Source organism: Cololabis saira, chromosome 15 (genome assembly GCF_033807715.1).
Source record: "Cololabis saira isolate AMF1-May2022 chromosome 15, fColSai1.1, whole genome shotgun sequence".
Taxonomy (NCBI): domain Eukaryota; kingdom Metazoa; phylum Chordata; class Actinopteri; order Beloniformes; family Belonidae; genus Cololabis; species Cololabis saira.
Window position 1 is genome coordinate 23575325 of NC_084601.1, and position 26147 is coordinate 23601471.

The following is a 26147-nucleotide window of genomic DNA, read 5'->3' on the forward strand; positions in this document are numbered from 1 at the left end:
TTGTGATAAAGTTCTTTATTTTCTGTTATGCAATTAAAAAAAAAATAAAAATGTCATGCATTCTGGATTCATTACAAATCAACTGAAATATTGCAAGCCTTTTATTATTTTAATATTGCTGATTATGGTTTACAGTTTAAGATTAAGATTCCCAGAATATTATAATTTTTTTTTTTTAGGATATTTGAGTTTCCTGTTTAACGTTGAAGTTTGACGCGGCGCCCACATACATACATACATACATACATACATACATACATACATACATACATACATACATACATACATACATACATACATACATACATACATACATACATACATACATACATACATACATACATACACATACACACACATAGCCACGCAGATATATACACACACACACATAGCCACACGGACATATACACACACACATACACACACACATAGCCACACAGATATATACACACACACGCATAGCCACACACACACACACACACACACACACACACACACACACACACACACACACACACACACATAGCCACACTGATATATACATACACACACACACACACACACACACACATAGCCACACAGACATATACATACAGGCACGCACACACACACATAGACATACACATTGGCTTGTTCACCTGCATGCTTGCTCTGTAGTTTTTGGGGTTAGTTAATCGCGGTAGCTTAGCTCAGATTGTGATTGGATCTCGAGATTTGGGACAGTTGCCGCTTGTGTTTTGGTCGCTTCCGTGTTGGTTTCGTGTTTTGTTTGTGGTTTTTGTTGCAGATTTCCAGTGCTCGACGTGAGGCCTCCATGTGTTCTTGCTTTCTGATTTAGCAGCGGATGTCACCCCCCCGCCCCTCCAAAAAAAAAAAAAACCACTGGGTTTGTATGTGTATGTATATGTATGTGTATGCGTATGTATGCGTATATATATGTATATATATTAAAAATATTAACAATGCACATATATATGCCATAGATTTTTACCAGCATGGTATTAACCATAAATATGTGTGCAGACAAGGTAAAAAAAAAATTAAAAAAAGAACCTAATCAAATCAACATTGTATTTCAATCATTTTATGCTGAGCTTTATAAATCAGAAGTAGTATATAATAAATCTACCTGTGATGCATTTCTAAATAAGCTAGAACTACCCTGTTTATCTGAAAAAGAGGCGAAGAAGTTGGCTGAACCTATATCATTAGGAGAATTAAAACAATCTGTGAGAGAAATGCAAGCAGGAAAGTCTCCTGGAAGTGACGGGATTCCACCTGAATTCATTTCCTTTTCTAGGAATATTATTTCTTTAATATCTCTATTATTAAAAAAAGATAAGGACCCAACTGATTGTGACAATACCAATGCCTAGCCTGTAACAATGTTAGACGGCTGTTACATATTGTGGACTCAGTAGGGAACAGTAATCCAGCAGCAGTGTTGTCTTTAGATGCAATGAAAGCTGCTTAGACTGCTTAGAGTGGTCCTGTCTGTGGTCTGCATTAGAGAAAATGGGATTGGGAGAGGGGTTTATGTCAATGATCATGGTAGTGTATACTAATCCCTCCGCAATGGTTTTGACAGGCAAAAATTGCTCTTCTTTGTTTGTTGTTTCTAGGTCCTCAAGACAAGGTTGACCTTTAAGTCCGCTTTTATTTGCCTTATCACTTGAGCCATTGGCTCAAGCAGTGCGCCAAGCTGACAATATTTGTCCTGTCACGATTCATAATACCCAACATTCTATTTCTTTATATGCTGATGATATTTTTTGAGGATATAACTAATTCTATCCCTCCATTGCTTACTATTTTTGAAAGATTTGGTAGAATATCTGGCTTTAAGATTAACTGGCAGAAATCAGCACTTCTACCATCACCACTAAATAATGCTGGTGTGGCGGCTAACTTGACCCTCGCATTACCTTTAGTGCATCATTTTACTTATCTTGGAATTTAAATATATGCTTCTCTGGAGGCTATCATTAAGAACAATTTCGTAGATGCCTTTAAGAAAATTACATATGATTTGGACAGATGGATGAATTTACCAAACTCACTACAGGCTCGTATAGCTATTATAAAGATGAATGTGCTACCTAGAGTTAATTTTATAAGTTCGATGATACCACTTGCTCCCCCAGCGGGAAGTTGGGGAAAATTACAGAAAGATATTAACAAAATTATCTGGAAAGGCAAGAGGCCTCGATTAAAAACTCCTGCTCTCCAGCAAAATAGAAGGGACGGAGGGTTGTCATTGCCAATTTTTTAATTCTATTCCTGGGCTTTTCCCTTTGCCCACTCAGTACGTGGTTTAATCCTACAGCCAATGTCTCGTGGCGTTTATTAAAAGAAAACATAGTGCATCCATGGTCTCTAAGAGAGGTGTTATTATCTAATTTACCAATTAAAATGTGCAAATCACAATTTGGTTGAATTATATCTCACTTGATCTCAATTTGGTATTCTGTGGAAAAGCTATGTAACATTACAACTCAGTGGCATTTAAACACTCCGATCTTTAATCATTTTAGTCTACGAATTGGGGGTAGACCCATCCAATTCCCACAATGGAGAGATCAGGGTTTAGTTTTAATTTACAGAACACATCTTTTTTTTCTACTTGCAAATTATGGTTGCACTTAAGGCGCGAGGTGTACCTAATGATGTAAAGTTATCTGAACATTCCCTGTATGAGCTAATAGACAAGTTAAAAACAAGGGGTGTGGTCACAACTATATATCAATATATTTTGAAAATGTCATATAAACCTTTAGCCCTAGATGCAATATGGAGAAGGAATATACCTGACTGGGACCCAAATCTTTTTTTTTTATTTGATTTGATTTATTTTATTATGTAAAAAACAACACTTCAAGAGAAGTTTAAGAAAACAAAACAACAAAACAAAGAATTTCATCCTTTAAAACTTGATATCTTAATTTACATGTGCAAAAAAGGAGTAGGAAGAAGTCTAAACTTATTTAATCCTACCCCCATTCACTAATCATTTAACCTGTATTTAGAAATACTCACACACTGTACTCAGTCACACTGCTAAATAACAGTATTAATATTATTATTATATACTGTAATTATACAATTATATACTGTAATTATACACACACATACCTATACATACATACACATAGTTGAATATTTCTATATATTTGACATGCCCATATAAATATTTATATAAATATACTTATTTACACTATACTGTCTCTATTAACTGCATCTGCTCTATATCTATGTATATATCTACTTACACACACACATATATATGTATATATATATATATATATATATATATATATATATATATATATATATATATATATATATATATATATATATATATATATATATATATATATATATCACCCAATAGTTATCTGCAGGCCCCTAAAAGCCACTAAACCCCTTCCTCTTTGTACCTTGTGAAAATACTGTTTTTATATTTGTTTTTAAACTGGGGTATTGTTTGGACATTGTTTTAATTCTGAATCCATTCTCCATTAGTTTAACTCCACTGACTGATATAGAAAATCTTTTCATTGTTGTTCGTGTTCTGCAAGTCTTAAAATTTAGACTACCCCTTAAATTATACCTCCCCTCTCTGTCATTAAACATTTCCTGTAAGTGAGATGGTAATAAGTAGCTTTATACATGAATTGTGCAGTTTGGAATTCCACTATGTCATCTATAATTACCCCAAGAAATTTAGTTTAATGTACTCTTTCAATGTTTACACCCTCAATCTGTACCTTTGCTTGATTGTTTTTATTGTTTTCAACTGGAATGATGTATGGACTAATATATCTTCCAGAAACCCAGTTAATCAGCTTATTCATTATCAATTTGTACACAGAACTTATTTAACACCTTGCAAGCTTTACCATATGAAGATCCTGGTTAGCTCTTTATGTACATGATGCTCTCAGAATAAACCAGGAACCTTCATGCACATGGTCTGGGAATGACAACCTGTTGCAAACTTCTGGCAACAGGTTGCAACTGCATTATCCTCGATAACAGTACAGAATATTCCAGTGAACCCTCAAATACTTATCTTAAATAACTTATCCACAATTAAACCTTCACTTATATGTGGCAAAAATCCAATAAAACTTTAAATCATGATAATTACATTTATGTACCGTATTTTCGCGACCATATGGCGCACTGTGTGGAAAGGCGCACCCTCAGTTTTGTGTGTCATTTTTGGTTTTAAAACACACATACGGCGCACCGACCCAAAAGGCGCCGTCTACGGAGACGGAGCTGCACAGACACGCGTTGCAAAACACACACGCGCTAAAAATACAGCAGAAGCAAAACTTAGTTTGATATTTTATTTCACTTTTCACATCAATCAAACCCTTCAAAGGTTCATATTCTGTTTCTGCATTAAAGAATTTAAAAAAACCACCGGGTTGCTGCACAAACCTGTCTCAGCCACTGATCATCTCCTCATCCATCCAGCCCTTTTCATTTCACTCTGGCTGGAAAAGTCTCTTTAGGGAACGCTTTTCTTTTAAAAATCCCGACAGCGGCGGTCCCGGGTCCCGCTCCCCGTTTGCTCCCTCGCGCTGGACCGGGTCCCGGGTCCCGGGTCCCGGGTCCCGGGTCCCGGTCCGCCCCCCCCCCCGCGCTGGTACCGCGGCGGTCCCGGGTCCCGCGTCCCGGGACCCTCGCGCTGGACCCGCTCACACACACGCGCTGTCGGGGAGCCGGTACCGGGGTTTGTATCCGACAGGAGCTCCGTTAATTCAGCTACGCCAGTCCGAATTTCCAGACCTGTCTCAGCTTCTTGATCATCATCATCCCTTCATCCAGCCACCCCTTTTCATTCACCCTTATAATGACTCCGGCTGGAAACCTCTTATGCAAAGTTTTTCTTTTAAAAATCACCATAAGTTTCTGTCCATCAGCTGCGCCAGTCCAGCACCACATAGCCTACATGAGAATCTGTGTGTCGGGCCGCGAATACACACACGCGCATGTCGGGATCCGGTACCGGGTTTGTAACCGACAGATTTGGCTGCAAATCTCGGAAAGTGAAGCTGATCTGACCTGAGACAGACCCCAGAAATCTCTGCTCTTAAAGCGGCCAGGAACCAGGTCATCGGACCCGCTTGGGGAACCAGGAAGTCGGCTGCAGCAGCGACCATCACCGCGCTGCTGCAGCCGCTGCTTTAACCGGGGAATGTGGACGGTTCCGACCGGCCGGCGCTGCAGAACACTCACACACAAGTGTGCTTATTTAAATAGAGCGGAGCAAAACTTAGTTTGATTGTATTTTATTTCACTTTACACATCAAGCAAATCCTTAAAAGTCTTCATCATCTGTTTCGCATTAAACAGCTCAGTGGATGGTCTCATTCAGCTTCACCCGCCCCCTTCTCTTTTTACCTTCTCATGGTGGCCGACCTGACATTACCGTAATTCAGGTAATAGACACGGCGCACCGTTTCTTAAGGCGCCCGGCACATTTAAAAAAAAAAAAAAGTTGCGCCTTATGGTCGCGAAAATACGGTAGCCACCATCATGTCCTCATCAGTCAGTATGATGCTAAGAAGCTAAACGACGTGGTCAGTAGACTGTGTCAACCACGCTGTTGGCTGAACGCAGCGGCCATTTCTGATTTCACCACTAAAATGACTCCTCAAACAGGATAATCTGCTGCCAACGCTCTCTGGCTGCACCGCAGCTCCTCTGGCGTTGATCCACTGAAAAGAGTGGTTACAGTTTTGATTGACATTAGGTGGATGTGTTCCAGTTGGCTTTAAGGGCCTTTTTGCTCCGCCCATTTACTCGTAAATAAGAGGAAATAGAGGTACACCCAAACCACTCTTCAGAAGACCTGTGGACGACATCACAGATCTCCTGTCCAGTAATATTACAGTGCATGATGTTCACTTCTCCACCTAATCCAGATCTTCACACTGATCAGCTTGTTTTTATATTACATCTTAAAGTCAAAATTCAAAGAGACGAATCAGCTGTCGTTCGTTCATTTGGTAAATCGCTTACACTTGTATAGCGCTTTCTGCTTTACTCCTACAGCCCCAAAGTGCTTTACACTGTAGATATTCAGCCACACACACCGGTTGTCTGTCTATGTCCTTTTAATGGTGTCACTGTTAAAACTGGATCTCCGTGTTTCCAGCTCTGATGAGGCTGCTTGTCAACACAAACAAATGCAAACATACATTAAATAAAGTAAATCAGTGACATCAAGCTTTGCGAGGACAGTTCACTCAGAGTTTTGCTTTTATTTCAACACAAAAGTGGTGCCAATGTGGCACAAAAAACATTTGTATATTCAGTTTTCATATACTAAGTGCATAGTACATGCTGATAATAAAACGCAGGTCAATAAACAGTATCTGACCGTCAGGCGTACATTATCAATCCAACTAAGTGGCATTAAAATCCACTTGTTCTTTTTGGCTTTAAATAAAGATACAATTTGCATCAACCGCCAAATGCGTCTTTAAGGTTCACTGAGACGCAGTTTGAAGCCTGGTGGATACCACAATACAAAAACACACAAACTCATGTTGGTCTTCAAGGCCGTCTAAACGGCAGGGATCAGGGGGGGCCGCAGTCATCGCAGCGACTGGTTCTGACTCTGCAGCATGAGGATCTCAGCCACCAGCTTCTGGGGGTCCAGCAGCTGAGGAAACATTTCCATGGCCGTGTCCACCAGCTGGGCGCTGAAGATAGCCAGGAGCTTCTTCCGGACGACGTCCCTCTCCGGCCGGCCGGGACTCCTGCCCGGAGGAGGCTCATCCTGCAGGCTGCGGGGCCCCGGAGGCTGAGCGGCGCACGGGTCGGACCAGAAGGGCCGCTGGTGGCGGGGGTGCGTTCGGCTGTGCTTGAGGTCTGGGGACTGCCCGTACCCGGGGTATGAGCAGCAGCCGGGGTAGCGAGGAGGCCCGTAGGGGCTGATGTCGGTGCTGTAGCTGCTCAGCGGGCTGCTGCTGTGGGGCTGGTAGGGCGGCATGGCGCCCCAGAAGGGGGGCCCGTAAGAGCAGCAGCTGCAGGGCACATTTCCCGGCGGGCGGTTCTGCTGCTGGTGGCAGTAGGATGCTCCATACTGCTGATCCTGGAGACTCCAGGCCCCATCCCCTAGGGAGGAGCCGATCCCAGAATCCAGCTGCTCCTGAGACCCGCCATGCTGCATCCAAGTGCGACCCGAGTGTTGGCTGGCCTTCTCCTTCTTCAATGAGGCCTTCTTGCTGGAACGGTGACTTGCTTTCCCCTGGGACACGGGTTCGTTTCTCTGTAAGGAGTCCATCTGGTCTCCCAGAGCCAGTTTCTTTGCCATGTCCTCTAGGCTGAGCCCGGGTCCAGGTCCGGGGCTGGAGCGGGAAGAGGCTGGTTTCTGAGAGCCCGGCGGGTGCTTCACACTCTCCCGCAGCTCCATGGTCACCGCAGGATTCGACTGCTTGGCTCGTTCAGGATGGTGGAACTTACATTTGTTCCCATACGTACATTTCTTCCCTGAAACAAGAAACCAGCAGGACTCTTGAGTAGCACTCGTTAGCAGCTTAGCAGTTCACTGGACATACATGAAGCCAAAGAATAAAGTACAATGATTTTATCACTCTCACATGGTTGTGGTCATTTGGGTTCATTCTTAGTTTGTTTGTTTTTTATTGTTTCGTTTGTTTTATTTTTGTATTTCTCCGACAATTGTACAGGTGGATCTTTGGGTAGATGTGCGGGAACTAGAAATACACAGGTGTCTAATGGCGCTTTTCCACTAGTACCTACTCAGCCCGACTCGACTCACTTCAGTTTGGTTCTTTTCCACTAGGGGTCTAACGTGCCGAGTAGATACTTTTCTGTAACTACTCTGCCGAGGTTCTAAGCGGCTGAGTCGGCTGTATCTGACATCATCTCACTACAGGCCACCGATTGGTCGGGGGGTTGGAGTCAGACGTCTGAGTCAGAATGTGACATCAGCGAAAGAGCGACTGATGGCGGCTTCTTGCTCATTTTATTCGACAGGCAATGGCAGCGCAAAAGTCTGTTTCTGATCCAACTCTGAGGTGCAGATGTTCATAAACCTGGTGGCTGAGGAGAGAATTAAAAAGGGATCTAGACGGGCGATAAGCAACGACCAGATCTACCAGGAGCTCTGTCACTTCATAGCTGCTCGCGGCTCCAGCTGACTTTTCAGCAGCGCCGAGACAAAGTAAAAAAAATTTGAAAGCGTCGCCGCTTGAAGTTTCTCTCACTCCCTTTTTTTAACTTGATATCGAACACAAGCCACAGACCCAGCAGCACATACAGTATCATCTCCTCCAAGTTCTACATCTTTAGTGTTGTTGTCTTCTTCGTTTAGATACGCATTCAAATACGTCACAGCAGCTTTGCTCCAACCCTCCTACTTCTCCAGGTGCTGAATTGTTATGGAGAAGAAACCAGGCCGAGTTGAGTCGAGCCGAGCTGAGATGAGTAGAGCTGAGTAGGTGCTAGTGGAAAAATGCCATAAAATGTTTGCCACTTGTAAATAATCTTTTCATATGCACAACACTGAACTCCAAATAGTTTGGAAGTTATTCTATAACCCTTTCCGGGTGGATGTACAGCAACAATTACTTCTCTAAGACCATTGCTGATTTCTTTTCCTTTTGACATTGTGTTAAAACACACCTGAACAACGCAGACCAGCAAACTGTCAAAACATCTGCTTTTATAGAGGTCTACACACCTGCTAGATCCCAGGGAAGCCATACGGGGTACTTAGCCTTCCCCCCAGGATTGTTTTGGCTTTATTTTTTTATAAATCAACGGAATATATATGTTGTTGCTCTTCTGGGGTTGTATATGTCGACTACAATGACCCACTATAATCAGATGCTTTTTAAAAGGATTTTACACAAAGAAACATGAAAATAAAGGGGATGTACCAATTTGTGCGCATGACCATATTTTGTAACTTCTCAAACGAAGAATGGACCGATACGTCACAGTATTTCCTATCAATAACAATTACGTATAATAAAGACATCACACAAGAGTCTTACACGTTCTCTCACCGTAAGGACACGGCTGTTTTTTCCGTGTTTTGGGATACTTTCGCAGGAAGTTCTCCAGAGTCGGCCCGTTGCGTCCCAGGGGATCATCAGGAGGCATAAACCTGCATCAGAGGAAAATTCAAACTGCAGCCCAAAGAACTGAACCGTCTCATTCCCTTTCCTTCATTTACTGAAGTCTGGTATTTGTGAGGTTTTGTCGAGTAAATCTGGTATTTTCTGTGTTCCAGTGACGTCTATCCTCTTCCTCCCACTGCTCCCCACTGACTCTGCTGTTGCTGTTAACTCCATAAACCAAGCTGCCAGTTTCTGCCTGCCATGTTGCCACATGTTACTCCTCTACTTCTTTTGTTCCTTTCAGCTGTTCCCCTCAGGGGTCGTCACAGCGAATCACCCGTCTCCATCTAACCCCGTCCTCTGCATCCTCTCCTTTCACACCAAGTAACGTAACTACCGTTGTGTTCACGGTCCGTCCTCTGTTCAGGTCCAGACCATCTCAGTCTGGTCTGTCTGACATCATCCAACATGTGTTGTCCCTCTGATGTCGTCCCTCCTGACCCTGTCCCTCCTCCTCGGTCTCAGAGAGAACCTCAACATTTTAATCTCTCTACCTCCCGTCTTTTCCTCAGTACCCCGGTCTCTGGACCGACATCGCTGGTCTCACCACCCTCTTGTAAACCTCTTCTTTCATTCTTGGTGGTTCACTATTTTTATACATCATTCCTCTACTCGTTCCAACCTGCTTAACAAGCGTCTTCACCTCTTGTTCACCCTCTCCGTAGCTCTTCTTCGCAGCGCATACCTTCACCTGTCTAGGTTTTCCTCCACCTGCTCCCTGCTCTCAGTATACAGGACTGTCTCAGAAAATTAGAATATTGTGATAAAGTTCTTTATTTTCTGTAATGCAATTAAAAAAACAAAAATGTCATACATTCTGGATTCATTACAAATCAACTGAAATATTGCAAGCGTTTTATTATTTTAATATTGCTGATTATGGCTTACAGTTTAAGATTAAGATTCCCAGAATATTCAAATTTTTGGAAATAGGATATTTGAGTTTTCTTAAGGTGTAAACCATGATCAGCAATATTAAAATAATAAAAGGCTTGCAATATTTCAGTTGATTTGTAATGAATCCAGAATGTATGACTTATTTTTTTTTTTTGTAATTGCATTACAGAAAATCACAATATTCTAATTTTCTGAGACAGTCCTGTAGATCGCATTGTCATCGGCAAACATCACAGTCCATGGAGGTTCCTGTCTAACCTCATCTGTCAGCCTGTCCATACCCACAGCAAACAAGAAGGGGCTAATGGCTGATTCTTGATGCAGTCCCACCTCCACCTTGAGCACAACTCAAAATGAGGATAGCCTGAAGATAGCCTGAAAACTGGTTATGTGACTATTTTAGACTATTTTCAACTTTTGAAAGTCAGGAAAAGCAGAATATTTTCCCTTCACGGACGGAAGTGGCAAACCATGAAGGCGGGACTCACTTGTTATTGACGAAAGAGTACATGAGCAGCCTCTCCTCGATGAAGCGCTTCCACTTGGGTTTCTCTCCCTGCAGGTCCCGGTACATGTCGTTGGACACCATGATGCCGTCGGACTCGAACGCATGTTTGACGATGAAGCAGTCGTCGTTGCAGACCACACGCTTGCCTGCAACGCGTCGGGACGGCGTGAACACCAGAATCTTCTTCTTCTCCAGGTCTCGCAGGATGTGCTGGTCTGTTTAGCAAACACACAATCAAAGGGTTAGCACCAAAATGTAGCATTGACAAAGTGAGCTTTTCTAACAAAATTGCTGAGTAAATTTGAATTAAGTTAAATTGAGTTGATGAGATTCTCTGTAGGTGAAACACGACCCACCACCTGATACAGTGTCAATCAAGATACTGATCATAACTGCTGGAAACCAAACCAGCATAATCAAATGTCAAACTTCATTCTCTTTCATTTCCAGAAAGCTGCAGCTGTATTTTACTTCGGGTCTTTCCCAGCAGACAGATTTGACCTGCTTATAGTTTAATCAACAATCTCTCCACATGCATCATGCAAAAAAGCCATATCTGCTTTCAAATGTGTCACCAAGCAGCAGAAAGCCACAAGCTGGTGACACAGAAAATGTAGTCTGATCATTTTCATCAGATAAGATGCTTTTCTTACAGCCACGGAAAAAAAAGTGTGCAAAATCTGTGTGGGGTTTCCAGCTTCTGAGTGTCACAACGTTCTGTAAGAATCAAATCATGCCACAGATGCATGGTCTGACTTGAGTTCAGAGTTGTAAATAAAGACCTAACACCACTGCGTCCGGCTCACAGTCGGCCTGGAAGGTTCTGAGAACAAAGTTTAGTTAAGCAGCATTTACCTTCATCTCTGGACAAAAGCTGCAACTAAGGGCCAGTCCCAATCCCCCCCCTAGCCCTACTTTCAGCCCTACCCCTAAATTTTGCACGTTCTCGTGAAAGTAGTGGTGTCCCAATTCTTCTTTGCATATAGGGGTAGTGTGCATAACGAGGGGTAGGGGGTATGAATCTAGTCCTTCAGAGTGAGGGATTTCAGATGCTGACTCGCCGACGGAGGGCCAGAGAAAATTTCTCAGAATGCTTTACGTCACGTGCATACTGAATCAAACAAAAAACATGGCGGACATTTCTCATTTTTCAGTAAATAAAATCAATATTTTGAGTTAGTTTCTGCATAAAAATGCATTTTGATCACATTTATAGCGAGAAATATATATTTTACTTTCATAATATTCACTCAGTGAATGTACATAATCACTCGCTTGGTCGTTGTTGCGAAGTTTTTTCAGATCTCGCCAGAATAAAGGCTGATTTATGGTTCCACGTTACACCAACACAGAGCCTACGGCATAGGGTACTGCGGCGACGCGCGGCGTACGGTGCACCCTACGCTGTAGGCTCTGCGCCGATTTAACGCGGAACCATAAATCAGGCTTAAAGGGGACCTATTATGAAAAACACATTTTTTCTTGCTTTAACATATATAAAGTGGTCTCCCCTCACCCTGCCAACTCAGGAAAGGAGGAAAGCAACCAAATTCTGCAGTGTCTGTCCAGCCGCCCGGAGGATCCTTCCAGTGTCATGTGACTTCTACGAGCCGTTCAGAATCTGCGCCTGTCGTTACGTCACAACAGGTGCAGATTTCCATAGGTCTCCTCCGCTGCTGAAACCACGCCCACAACTAACTCTGCCGGCTGGAGCTCCGCCATTGTTTGGAAGCGGTGGCTGTTTGAACAACGAGGGACAGTTAAAATTAGGTTTTGCGTCAACATTTACCCTCATAAAAGGATCAGTACCAACAGAACAGACCCGGCAACTGCACACGAGTCAGCGGTAAGTGACGTTATTTTTTTATGTTATTTATATTTGTCTACAAGTATGATCTTTGCATGGGCTAAGTATTTAGCTTAGCTCCGGTGTTACCCCGTGTTACGGAGCTCTATTAGTACCGTAATACATTTTTCTTCTGTTTTATAGTTTCAGATCTTCCAAGCAATGCACCTGAAGCTGTTCAACGAAACCTTCAGACGACATGCACAGTCCTTCCTTGAGCCAGCAATAGTGCATACATGTTATTTATATACAACTTATGTTATTTTATTTTTTTTAACAATAAAGTTGCCATTTATGAACATTCAGTGTTGTGATTTCTTTACAGTTAACATGATTCATTTGTCTTGTAACACAAGAAATGAAATGATTAGGAATCGGAGTAAATAACTGTGGTGCACCCATTTAGAATTTAATTAAATCTTCCTGTGTGAATAACTGTGAAGACGAGGTGACCCGTTCCCTCTTCAGGTAACTAAAGGCTGATTTATGGTTCTGCGTTACACCAACGCAGAGCCTACGGCGTAGGGTACGCATCGACGCTCTCTGTCCACACTGAAACCGTTTAACTCGCGGCCAGTTAGGACAGTCCAATACAAAAAAAATAAAGCAAATGGAATTGATTTTGTCACTGAAGCTCGCTCGCATGGGACACGCTTTGTGTACGCAGCTGGCTGCTCTGGCCGGAGAGGCTTTGTTCCCTCCCCTGCTACACGTCATTCAGGCAGCCAATCAGCACAGAGCCTCATTATCATAGCCTCCCCTCCGCTCAGAATCCCTCATAGAGAAGGAGGTTAGAAGCGGTAAAACTAGAGACATGGCCCACAGGCTGAATTTCTGATTTATGTAGAAAAAAAACAAGCTTTAGATTGTTTTTAAGACATTCAAGGCCTGTTTAAAATATACATTAAATGCCATAATAGGTCTCCTTTAATGTGAAGCTGCAACGTTTTCAACCTGATCTCACAAAAATCCGTGAAATGCCCAGGACAGCTTACGTACCCGAACGTAAACCACGCAGTGACGTAGCAAGTGGTGTCCCAATCCCTAGGGAAGATTACAAAGCCCTACCCCTTGTGGCTTCATTTTGAGGGTGAAGTGGTAGTGAGTAGGGTGAACATTGGGATTGGCCCTAAGCTAACCCCCTGCACCACCCTCCAGGTTGTTCCTCTCCACACTTTCAGGCTGCTGGGACCGAGCTCAGCCCAGGGACCCCACAGACATCAGCTCATCCAGGGTCCCTCCGTTGCTCCACCAGAGCTCCTCCAGTCCTTGTTTCAGCTCAAGCAGCACTCGTCTCAAACATCATTTTGGTCTTGACAACAGAAATAAGGTTGCTTGGTTTTGAAGTGGTCCGAGGATCACTAGACGAAAAGATCCAGCTGCCGCAAGAGACAGAAGTCAATAGGTCAGGGGATTGTCCTTCAGCTGGCTGTGGATATCTTTGCTTCTAGCTGCTTCCCTAGCTTCACCCCTGAACCCTTCCAGACCAACACAGAACTGGTCCCAGTGTCAAGGATGTGGCAGGACCCAAATGCAACACAACAGGGGGAATGCGCATGACGTCACAGATGGGACTTCACAGCGGGTTTCGCCCACTAAGTGGCAGAAAGACTGAGTGGCAGAAAGACTGAGTGGCAGCGTAGACTTTCAGTTTGAGCAACTGGAAAACATCTAAAATGGGAAAGAGCTGTTGTGGGATCGACTGTACTCATAGATTTAGCAAGAAATCTGAGTTATCGTTTTACAAACTGCTGAAAATAAGTTTAAGAGGGACAAATGGATCGCTGCAAGTCGCAGAAATAACTGGATTCCAGGCACCGAAACGTGGATTTGCAGTTCCCATTTTGTACCAGGTAATGTTGGATTTTTTGGAATTTCGCCAACAAATCCTGCCTAAGTAGGATTTTGTATGCCTTCAAGCTTTGCTTTGTGTATTTCCCCGGCGTAGACATTAAGTACATATAGATATCAGGAAACAAATATTAATGTACATGGAAAACTGGTTCTTCGGGTAACTGTACATGTCACTGTCAAGTTCAACTGCCTTTAATTTAAGCCGATAATCGGCTGTTATCCCGTCTTCTCCACTAGTTGCAGCCATTTTTGCTGATGTTTTGCCACTCAGTGCGAGTAAGGGGCCGTGGTGCAGTGGGGAAGTGACGTCAATGCAGACCCTCTACTCTCAGATAGCAGTAACAGTGATCTTTATTGATACTCAAAGCAGGTAAGCAGCCAAACAGGCTCAGGTCATTATTACCAGTCCTTGCAGCAGTACTGATACTAGCTTGAAAAGTCAGGTAGAAGGCAGGATTCCCACCCGGTTCTCCTGGGTGGCAGGCGACTAAGTTCCCACTGGACCAAGGGGGCAGACAGGCTCGAAGATGATAACAGTCAGGGTGGAGAGCCAAGGGACAGGCAGCGAAGCAAACAAATCCGGAAAACTCAGACTAGTCTCGTGTTCAGGAACAGAAGGCAGTAGTGTTTACCGGGGCAGCGACAAGAAGAGAAGATCAAAGGCAAGCCGAGTCGGTACCAGGAAGTCAGTCCACAGGTGAATGCTGGAAGTTCAGGCATGAAGCTAAGACAATCTGACAGTGAGTGAACGAACCGGAGCTGATTATAAAGTGGCTGGGGAATGAGATGCAGCTGGTGGCACCAGGTGCGGCCAGAAGGTGACTGAGTGGAATTTTCCACCAAAGCAGGAGAACAGCAGAGTGGAGTGTGACACTCAGGCCCTGTTTACAAGGAGCAAAAACGGTGGCGTTTTCATGCGTTTTGGCCTTTCGTTTACACGAAAACGAAGCTCAAATTCACCAAAAAAGATCATTTCTGAAAACTCCGACCAAAGTGGAGATTTTTAAAAACTCTGTTTTCACCTTTGCTTGTAAACGGAGGGAAACGGAGATTTAGGCTTCAGAACGTCACATTATGCAACAGAAACGTCACCAGCATCATTTGTGCGACCTGTGTTTACAATTTGTTTGGCCACCGTCAATATTTTCTTGTATTTTACCTGTTTTATATTCTAAAGTCGGACTTAAAAGTAACTCCACTTCTCTGTCACTCCAAACGAAAGACTCTCGTTCCGTCTTGGAAGTAACTGGCAGTCCAGGCTGATTTATGGTTCAGCGTTACACCAACGCAGAGCCTACGGCGTAGGGTACGCGGCGACGCACACCGTACGTAGGCTACGCCATCGATTTAACGCGGAACCATATTTTTCAGGCTTCACACGTGTCATTTGTTGACGTTTTTTCCAGGATTCTGATTGGCTAGTATGACTTTATGCTTCTCGTTACACTGCCCCCTGTAGGTTTGGCTGCTCATAGCACCTTAACAGCGTATTTATGCGGGTTCGTGTAAACGAGGATATTTTTCAAAACGTAGAGGGGGAAATATCCGTTTTTGTAAATACCTGGCTATGTGTAAACGTGGCCTCAGTTTTCTCGTAGAACAATTAATAGCACCACAAGCCATGTCATATACAACGTAAGAATGACGGCGCTCTGTCAGGTTGTTATAGCCCTCCAGCCTCCAATGGCGCTTTTGCACTGGTACCACCTCAGCTCGGTTCTACCCGTTTTGCGCTTTCGCACTAGGGCTGAGACGAGTAGAGCCGCTCCAAGTCGATACTTTTTTCTGTAACCATTTCAGTGAGGTTCTGAAAGCGGGCTGAGCAGGGACTATTTCTGACGTCACCACCTCCTCGCCACCGATTGGTCGGGAGGCGGGGACGTCAGACGTTTGAATCAGGAAGCGGGAGTCAGCGCGAGGGGACTCGCGGCTCGCAGCGATTTTATTATAAAGCGCAAAACATCTGTTTGGTGATGTTCATAAACCTGGTGGCTGTCGAGAAAAAATTAAAAAAGCGATGTAGACGGGCTGTTTTACTCTCAGCCGCTCCCGGCTCCAGCTGATTTCTGATCAGCGCCGACATGAACAAAGCGGTTGCGCAATCGAGTACGTCACAGCAGCTTCACCACAACCTGCCCACTTCTCCCCTGGCAATGCGAAAACACACGTGTGGAACCGTGCCGTACCGCACCGAGCCGAGTCGGGCCAAGTAAGTCCTAGTGCGAAAGTGCCACAAGAGTTCCAGATGTTCTCCGTTATAGTCTCAGCACACCTCCTCCATCTTTGAGACCACTGCTGCTGACAGTTCCTGTTAACGGAGGACCCAGAGTGCAGTTCAGCTCCAGGTGTGATAATGAGAAGAGGTGCGGAGAGTAAAGGAAAGATGGATAAGAGATTAGGATGTGGTCAGTGTGGCCTGCTCTGTCAGTCACAGAAGGAAGCAGACACCCTTTGACCACACAGGAAGCAGTGTTGTGCATGAACACGTTCAAATGAACGCGTTCATTGAACAAGTTCATAACTGTGAGAACGTTGAACTGAACGCAACATATTTGCAAATAAAGAACTTGAATGTGAACTTGTTCAGATCTGCAGATTATGAACTGGAATTTGAACTGTTCAGATTATTTTCATTATGTTTCAGTTTCACTGTTTAGGTCCATTTATTACGGAATAATCCTCCTTCTCATTTCACAAGCGCACATTTAAAATACTCGACGAGACGACGACTTCACACTACATTACCCACAATGCAGTGCACACTAGCATAGCAACGGGCACCAGCTCCATGGCAACGGTGGTCCGAGCCCGGTGCAGTCTTTACATGACCAGTGAAGAGAGAGACGATGCAGACGCAGCGTCAGCGATCCGTCAGATGATGATCCTTATCATTATCTGCGGGAATTTTACACATGTCTCCCAAATGGAGGTAGACGGTAAAAATCTAACCTTTCTGTGCAAATTACGTCCACCTGCGTTGAGAAAACAAGTCCCACCGTCTGCCTCGTCAACTTCACATTTGAAATGTCATGTGGATTTAAAGCATCTGTCCAGTGTGAAAAAATATCTGCATGTCCTTGACAATCAAAAAAAGTCATCAGGAAAGACCAAGAAGACCCAACAGCCCCAAACGACCCCAGTCCCACTGCTGCACCTTCAGGGGGTTGATTTCCCAGCAACAGGTAGACAAACTGATAATGGACTACATTGTTGGAGATTTACAGCCTCTGAGTAAAGTTGAAAAGCCACTAGGACAAAACATGATTGTATATAGGGAACAGTTTCAGGATAAGAGGGCGTTTCATTCGTACTTCTCACCTAAAAATATTGAAATTAACTGAATTTGAACTAGTTTAAAATGAAAATGGTGAACTATGAACGTGAACTGTTCATTTTTAATTTATGTTAACTAAAATTTGAACTAGTTCATAAGAAGTATGAACTTGCACAACACTGACAGGAAGTCCCGAGCTCATACCTGTGATGGGAACGTCCGGTCTGGGCTGCTCCTTCCTCCATGACGGAACAAAAACCGTGACGTCGGTGTGGCCTCTGTTCAGGAAGAAATCCACAGCCAGCTGGATTCCCAGACAGGAGAAAACTTCCTTGTTTCCGTGGCTGAGGGAGTGAATGGAAAAGCAGTAAAATAAATGACACACTCTCTGAGTTCAGGGTGTGACTCTGGGATTGACGGTAATACCCCCCGAGGTTTTATCACAGCTGTTATTACACCTTTTCAATACTTTAATCATGTAAATTGAGGTCACAAGGAGGAAGAATCCATATGTCTAACTGGTTAAATACACGTGTCTCAGCTCAAATCCTGCTTCATACACAACCCTGAATCAGAAGACGGTGAGATTGTATGGGAAAAATACTAAATTCATACATTTATTTAATGTCTATGTCTTTGCTATGGAAGAGTATTAGGGCTAGGCAGGAGAAAAATAAGAATAATATTTTAGAGGAGGAAGATTTTTTTTTCATTATGCACTTCAAGAAAAAGTCGAAATGTCGAGAAAAAAGTCGAAATGTCGAGATTAATGTTGAAGTACAATTTCAAGAAAAAAATTTAAATGTTGAGAAAAAAGTCGAAATGTCGAGAATAATGCTGAAATACAATTTCAAGAATAAAGTCAAAATTTCGTGAATAAAGTTTAAATGTTAAAGGGCTGAGTATGCTTCTGCGTCACACACACGCAGAGCACACGGCGCACCCGTGACACCGTCACGAATCGTTCGGACTTCTCCGTCTCTCCATTTGGTCGCGGTGCAGTACCCCCCGCGGCCACTAGTTAGCGATCTTTTTCTGAATGGTTTATCCGACTTTTTCCAGTCACAGTAAATCAAAGAGATAAGGACAACTATTGTGCAAAAAACAAAAACAAAAAAAATCACATATAAACGAAGAAAAGAGCCCTGGAAGTTCACTACTGATTCAAACCGGAAACCGGAAATGCTTCGCTTTCAAACGAACCAATCACAGCCCTCTCTGTCTGCGTGTGGTCTGCGTCTCCTCGACGCGTAGTTACAATTTTCGGGAGGTGCACGTCACTGACGGCGCATGTGACGGCGTGTCCTCTGCGTGTACAAAAACCACACGCCGTAGGCACGGCGTCGTTTTGACGCAGAACCATAATTCAGCCTTAAGAAAAAAGGCGAAATTTCGACTTTATTGAGGAAATTTCGACTTTTTTCTCGAAATTGTACTTCAACATTAATCTCGACATTTCGACTTTTTTCTCGTCATTTCGACTTTTTTCTCGAAGTGCATAATAAAAAAAAAACCTCCCTTCTCAAATATTTATATTTTTTCTCCTGCATGGCCCTAATACTCTTCCGTACTTTGCAGACGACATGAACCTCAATGTATTTTCCTGTCAATTTTAATTTATTTGTTAATATACATCTGTCTTTTGCATTTTAGGTCTGCAACACATTTTTTTTAAGCTGAAAGTGGAGGAAATTGTGGCTACTATGTGGGTGGAAGAAAACAACAATTATGTTATTTCAAACTGGAATCTGGAGTAATTTCACTGCGCTAATCCAGGTCATGGTAATCCTCAAACCAAGGTTGAAAGTAGAAGACAGGCTGTCATCCAATCAGCTCATTTTCTTTCGTAAAATGTGTATTACATCTAAGCCCCGATGTTTATATTCTAAGATGTGCCACGCTGATGAAGTTCATGATCATTACACAAGGCAGGTAACCATGGGTATTTTTGTACTACCAGCTGCAAGATCATGCTCTATGCAAAAAACTGTTCTATATCGTTCTATTTCTTTATGGAATAAGCTGCCGGATTGCTTAAGACACACTACTTCTGTAATGGTTTTTAAAAAACATCTTAAAAAAAGTATGTTGGCTGAATACCATTAAAGTAAACAATTAGCAGTCAGTTAGGTTTTTACTAGGGTTTTTGATTTCATAACATGTAGAATTCTCGTTTTGTTTTGATCTCATGGATACCATGTTTAATTTCAATCTGTCTTGACTTCTAAACATGTTCTAATAGTCTAAACCAAGCTTTGATTGTGTGTTATCTCTAATTGTACCTAGTGATGATTTTTAGAACAGTGTTCTTGTAACACCTGACATTGTCTTATTTTGATTTTATTTTCAATGTTTTGTGCATGTACATTATTTTCATTGTTTTGTGCATGTACGGAGTAGGATGGGGTTGTGTGGTGGGAGGTGGATGGGTGGGTCGGGATTTTGGAGTGCTTAGTATAGTCCAAGCTCATTCAGTTTTATTCACGTAGTAATGTACAAATTTTATATATGTTACATTTATATGTATTTTATGTGTAGACCCCAGGAAGACTAGCTGTTACCATGGGTGACAGCTAATGGGGATCTTAATAAACAATAAACAATAAACAATAAACCCAAAGACATGGCATAGCGTCTCTGTGCTGTCCGCTCCGGAGCCCAGCAAGAAAATTTCACTGCCGTCAGTGCTCAAAGCCTCCGTGGGCTTTTTGAAAGACACGTGTGAAAGAGGCCCACGTAAAAAACACTGAAGTGAAGTGGAAACAGGCCGTTCCTTATCAGCGTGCCTTCATTTGTATATGAGAAGGTAGTTTATAACATGCCTGAACCTGTATGACAGCCTCGAAATGCAAACCATAGAGGGGTGTGTGCATTCTACACACACACACACACACGCACATGTCTAACATCTCAGACTAAATGCGCTTGTCGACATGTGAGAGGCTGAACGACGGGGAAAAATAGGGTGCAGCCTAAGGGCCAGTATGACTCATAACAGTTACACCCGCTTGTCTTTTCACTCAGGAAGCCTCTGAAGTGGAAGATGTGGAAGAATCTGGGGAGGACACCACGGTTGGGCGTGTTGGTAAAACTGACGTAAGAGTTCAAAATTCACGTTTCAATGGAGGATTTTTACCTGCTGCCTGTCTGTGAGCTGCAACTGCATTTGGTTACCAGCAGTCAGAGGTGGACAGAGTACTCGACCCCAGTACTTGAGTAAGAGTACAAATACTACTGGTCAAAATTTACTCCGTTTACAAGTAAAAGTAGCTCAGTCAAAATATTACTCGAGTAAGAGTAGAAAAGTACTTGCTTTTAAAGGTACTTAAGTATCCAAAAGTAAATGCTTTTAAATTTACTTTAAGTAAAACTAAGAGTAAAAGTAAGAGTAAATTTCTTATTTTCCACATCAGTAAATTACTATATTTTTTCTAAATTAATTTAAGGATCTTTTAACTCTTGTTTCTGAGAATTCGATGTTGAGTTGTTGAAAGCAGAGAGGTAGTGCTGCTTCGGCAGACACAATAAACATTTGAAAATAAATGTCTGTGGTTTGTCTCTGCCCTCGTTTTTTACTTGGTCGAACTCAAACATTGAGTTAAGATACGGCCAAGGATTTTGTGAAAGTCCCTGCTCCGAGTCCGGCTCATTATCAGACTCAGACGACTCAGCGGATTGTCTTTCTTCTCCTGACGCAGGCGTAGCCATTGTTGTGGCTCTGTCTTCACTTGGTGCGGCTCTGTCTTGACAAACGCAGGCTACTTTGGCGGTATCGTTTTGAGGAGGCTTGACGTATTTCCGCTGTACGTACATCCCAGTGGAGAGCGTGCACTGTGATAGGTCTCCTCCTTTGACAAAAACAGCTTGTGTCCAATAGGATTTTAGGGAAGAAGAAAAAAGAGCAGACCTGAAAGTAACGAGTACTTTTCAGCCTTCCTAGAAATTTACTCGAGTAAAAGTAAAAATATTTGTCTTGGAAATGTATTCAAGTAAGAGTAATAAGTACCAAAGAAATCTAATACTCAAGTAAAGTACAAATCCTCTGGATATGTACTTAAGTACAGTACTCAAGTAAATTTACTCCGTTACTGTCCACCACTGCCAGCAGTCACCCCCAGCAGGAAGCTGATTCAAATGTAAATATGTTCATGTTGGCTGAAAAGTTGGACATTTTAACATGGAGGTCAATGGAGATTAACTCCAGACCCTGGTGGTCAGTAGAGGAACTGCAGGTCTGGATCCAGACCCTGGTGGTCAGTAGAGGAACTGCAGGTCTGGATCCAGACCCTGGTGGTCAGCAAAGGAAGATTTGTGCATTCCTACTTGAACAAAGAGTTGTTGATTATCAAATTAAACTGATGAATGCAAAAGGTCAAATAGATAAAAGGAGATCAGGGATATTTATCATTCTCTTTTTTCAAATCTCACAGAACAGAATACCACTGCAGCACCAAAGTTATTAAAACGGGAAAAAGCTGCCCATACTTAGAAAATTTCTGCAGATATTTGGGGGAAACGTTCTGCTCAGATTAGGGCTGTTCGATTTTGCCCAAAAATAAAATCTCAATTTTTTTCTCTCAAAATCCGATTTTCGATTACGATTACGATTACGATTATTTTGTGAATTAACAAAAGGCAAAGAAATGATTTCAAATAGGCTGTTTTTTTATTGAACATTTGCCCCATTGGGCTTTAAGCGCAAACTTTGCTCTTATTAAACCAAAAATGAATGAATAAAGTGCAAAACTCTGTAAAATAAGTTGAAAAAAAGTTTTTAAAAATATAATAAAATATAAAGTTTTATCTCTGAAAAAAAAAAATCAGCAAATCAGCACTTGCAAACATACAGTAAGTTATATTTCCAATTAAATAAAACAAGACATTTTCTAATTAAACTAAACTGGGTCTTTGCATGCTAAATAATAATGCAACCCATGAAGGAGGTAAAGGTGTGTAATGTCAGTCATTACATTTGCTATTCACATTTGCAAGTTTTTTGCAAGGAACACGAGCCGGTCTCCGCATCTGCCTTGAGGGATGCCCGGTGGCATGTTCCAACATTTAATTAACATGTTACTCCTACACTAATGAGCCTCTCCGATGGGGCACTTGTCGCAGGTATTGAGAGGTATTTCCATCAATCATTAATATGGTATCAATCATTAATATGTGTGCAGACAAGGTAAAAAAAAAAAAAAAAAAAAAAAAAAGTGAAAAATCGATTTTACGAGTTTCACGTTTTAACATCGTTCTAATTACATAATCGCGATTACGATTTAAAATCGATTAATCGAACAACCCTAGCTCAGATTAATGCTTAATCAGAGACTGAGGTTTTTTACCTCATGGCCACGTTGCTCCCGTCAATCACGACGGCTCGCAGAGCGTCTCCGCCCTCGCTGCCCAGACCAGGAAAGTCCGTGATGGACAGCAGTGCGGCACCGTCGCCGGGGCTGTCCCCTCTGGGAACCAGTGCTGACAGGGTGGTCACGGGCCACGGCTGAGGCTCCCGGCTGGCCCCGTTCCGAACCAGCTCCCCGAGAACCTTGTCCTTGTCGGTGCCGGGCCCAAACTTCTGCTGGATGGATTGCACCTGAGCCGTGGAGTAGCCCAGCTTGTGGTAGAAGTCCAGCTGGGTCTCTGAGAGCCCGGGGTCCGCAGACGGGTCGGCTTTGCTGGCGTGCATCGTCACACAGGGGCGACGGGGGCTGGGGGCCCATGCAGAGGTGGTGAGGCGTGTGATGGTGGGATCGGTACACGGCTGCACAGCTGTAGACAAACAAACATCTGCTTTCATGGTGTCTCAGGCATGATTCACCTGCATGGAAAATACACAAATGTAGGAATTTGAGCAGAGAGAACCTCAAGCATAATGTCCAACTCTCAAAGTTGGACATGAGATCCTGCCTCAAATGGCACATACTCCCTGTATGCCAGGGCTGGGGATCGATTCAAATGTCAAGAATCGATTCCATTACGATTCTTCAGATTCAGAATCGATCATCAAGATTTGATCCGATCCTATCGATATTGATTTGGGTTAGTGTTATTAAAACTGTTTTTTGAGCTGTTGCATGAATGATATGACTGTGTAGTTCTGCAACATATTAATAGTATTATATTGAGATTCAACAGCAAGTATTGGCAGCTAATGATGCTGTAAGGACCAATCACCTCCCAGAATGCTGATATAACTGCTTTCAGAAACATTGTGTGGGTCAGAATTACCAAACAGATCCAGGGCAGCAAACAGAGATGGATGAAATCGGTTTTATTTTTTCCCACATTCCGTTTTATTTTTTTCCATTTTCGGTTTTTAACTTTTGAGAATTTGGTTTTTAGCATTTTATGCAAATGTAACCCCAAGACAGTATAAAGTAATGAAATATAGACAATTTATGCAATTATAACTGAAAACTTTAATATTTTCAAACCTTTAAACATATTTATAGGCAAAAACATGGCACCAGTTATTCTTGTGTCCAACAAAACATTCCTTTTTTGGGCATAAACAAAAAAATACAAAAAGTTGTAATGTAATGATGAAAAAAAAAAATCGGTCTTTAGACATACGAATTGATTTTTAGGAATTAATATGAGAATCGATTTAGAATTGGAAAATCGATTTTTTTCAAAACAGGCCTAACAGGGACTGTCTCGGCCGCTGCTGGGACAAGCCCCTGTGTTGGTCGTAGTGTTAAATGTGCTCTAGTGAGCGGGTGCTGCATTAAAGCTGAACATTGGTTTTACACAATTGATATGAAACTTGTATTATGATCCTCTAATTCAACCAGCTAGGAAAAGCAGTGAAGCTTAATGTGTTGTACTTGAATGAATCCATAAGTGTATCTATTTTATTATTATTATTATTATTATTATTATTATTATTATTATTATTATTATTATTATTATTATTATTATTATTATTACAAGAAAAATCAAACCGTTTAAGAAAACGTGATTTTTTTCTCTTTATCTCGATTTTTTCCCCCATTTTAACACCCAGTGCTCCTAACTTAGTGACAGTCCTGGGAAAACATGAATTAAACAGTGACTGCTGTGGTAGTTGTTTCTACTTTATACCGGTGAAATAGTCCTTAACAGACATTCCAACATAATAATAACCAATAATATTCATATGAACATCTGGAATTATATCCAATGAATGTGCAAATTCAAGTGTTACAGCAATATTACACCTAATACATTATTACATTTCTGTTTGAATCCTGATAAAGGAAGTGAAAAATAAGCAAGGAAATCATTTAAACTTTGATAAGATTTACTGCATATTTATGTTTTTTTTATTGATGTATTTTTGATTAATTGATCATTTTGTTCCGGTTCACAAACTCTTCTAATATGATGAAAGAAGTCACAATTTTGATCCGATTTTATACCTTTACTTCACATTTCAGCGCAAACTTGCAGGCTGATAATTTACAGCTTCATTACCATCCTCTGAGCGTCAACATAAACGATACAGGATAATAATCCCTTTATTACATTTATAAACCGTTAAACGCCCTAAAACCGTTTCCAATCACAGGAAAACGTCACTTTCTTTGGTGTAAAATCAAGAAAAAAACTTTGGCGCTTACATTTCTGAAGACGGTAGACGGCAAACCTTTCCTCTGCTCAGTTTCAGGTTCCACAATGATCCGTAACGTCATTTGAAAACTAAAACTGGACATTTAAACCTTCAAAAAGACGCGAAAGAAAAGGGGGAAGTAGGAAGGAAAGCATGCGGAGCTCCCTGGGAGAAGGACGGGAGCTGGGCGGAAACTCACCTGCGCGGATCTCAGGTGCGCCTCTCCCTCCTGCAGCGCGATCCGCGATCACGGAAGTGTTTCTTTTCTTTTCCCTTTTTGACTCAGCAAGGCGTGACGCCACATGCCGGGTTCCAATCATAGACCTGCTTAACGAGGACGGAGGGGGATGCGTCAAAGATCCCCTTCTTATCGCAGTTTAAAGAGTTTTTTTTTGTTAAAATCTGAATTATGGTTCTGCGTTAAATCGACGCAGAGCCTACGCCGTAAGGTACGCGGCGACGCGCACCGTAGGCTCTGCGTTGGTGTAACGCGGGACCATAAATCAGCCTTAAGTTTTTTGTCGTTGATGTTGTTTTAAAGCAGGGGTCTTCAACCTTTTTTAGCCCAGGGTCCCCTTGGATGAGAGAAAAACAGAGCAGGGACCCCTGCTGTAATTACCCCCCCCCCCCCCCCCCCTTTTTTTTTAATGTGTCAAGTTTTAAGCCTGGCTTATAATAACTTTTGAATGTGTTTTATTCTGCTTATTAACCAATTCCTGACTGGGCTATTAGTATGGAAGAGTATTAGGGCCAGGAAAACCGGATGAATGTAAACTGTAATTATACTGACTACTGAAGAAGGATTAGATATGTTTTACCTCTTCCTACCCCTTTTCAGACATGTTAAACATGATTTGTGTGTTATGTGTATTGTGATGCATGTGCATACATGTTGTTGCTCTTTAATGTGTTTTTTACAACTAAGTGAATAACTGGACTGAAACTGAGTGTCTAAGTTAGCAAGAATACTTGAGAGATGATCCAGATTTCAGTAGATTTAATTAAAC

General features: G+C 42.3%; 1 protein-coding gene across 4 annotated transcripts; it reads right to left on the reverse strand.

The window, feature by feature from the left end:
• Nucleotides 1-6130: 6130 nt before the first annotated feature.
• Nucleotides 6131-25378, reverse strand: LOC133461198 (endoribonuclease ZC3H12A-like). 4 transcript variants are annotated; one of them, XM_061742012.1, is made up of 6 exons: nucleotides 25340-25378; nucleotides 22892-23318; nucleotides 17754-17893; nucleotides 10556-10790; nucleotides 9057-9157; nucleotides 6131-7512 (listed from the first exon to the last, which is right to left on the reverse strand). In XM_061742012.1, exons 2-6 carry the CDS (start codon nucleotides 23233-23235, stop codon nucleotides 6614-6616), a joined length of 1719 nt encoding a protein of 572 aa, XP_061597996.1. In that variant the 5' UTR covers nucleotides 23236-23318; nucleotides 25340-25378; the 3' UTR covers nucleotides 6131-6613. The 4 variants fall into 4 exon arrangements, with proteins under 4 accessions (XP_061597996.1, XP_061597993.1, XP_061597995.1 ...); XM_061742009.1 differs by having other exon boundaries at nucleotides 22892-23367; nucleotides 25340-25377; XM_061742011.1 differs by lacking the exon at nucleotides 25340-25378 and adding an exon at nucleotides 25151-25313.
• Between the last annotated feature and the right edge of the window lie 769 nt (nucleotides 25379-26147).

Excerpts from the sequence above, each read along its gene's own strand:
- LOC133461198 (XM_061742009.1), bottom strand. The coding sequence starts at position 23,346 with ATGAAAGCAGATGTTTGTTTGTCTACAGCTGTGCAGCCGTGTACCGAT. Across the intron at positions 9,158-10,555 it reads TACTCTTTCGTCAATAACAA|GTTTATGCCTCCTGATGATC; the intron begins GTGAGTCCCGCC and ends CCTCTGATGCAG. Across the intron at positions 7,513-9,056 it reads AAAACAGCCGTGTCCTTACG|GGAAGAAATGTACGTATGGG; the intron begins GTGAGAGAACGT and ends TTCTTGTTTCAG.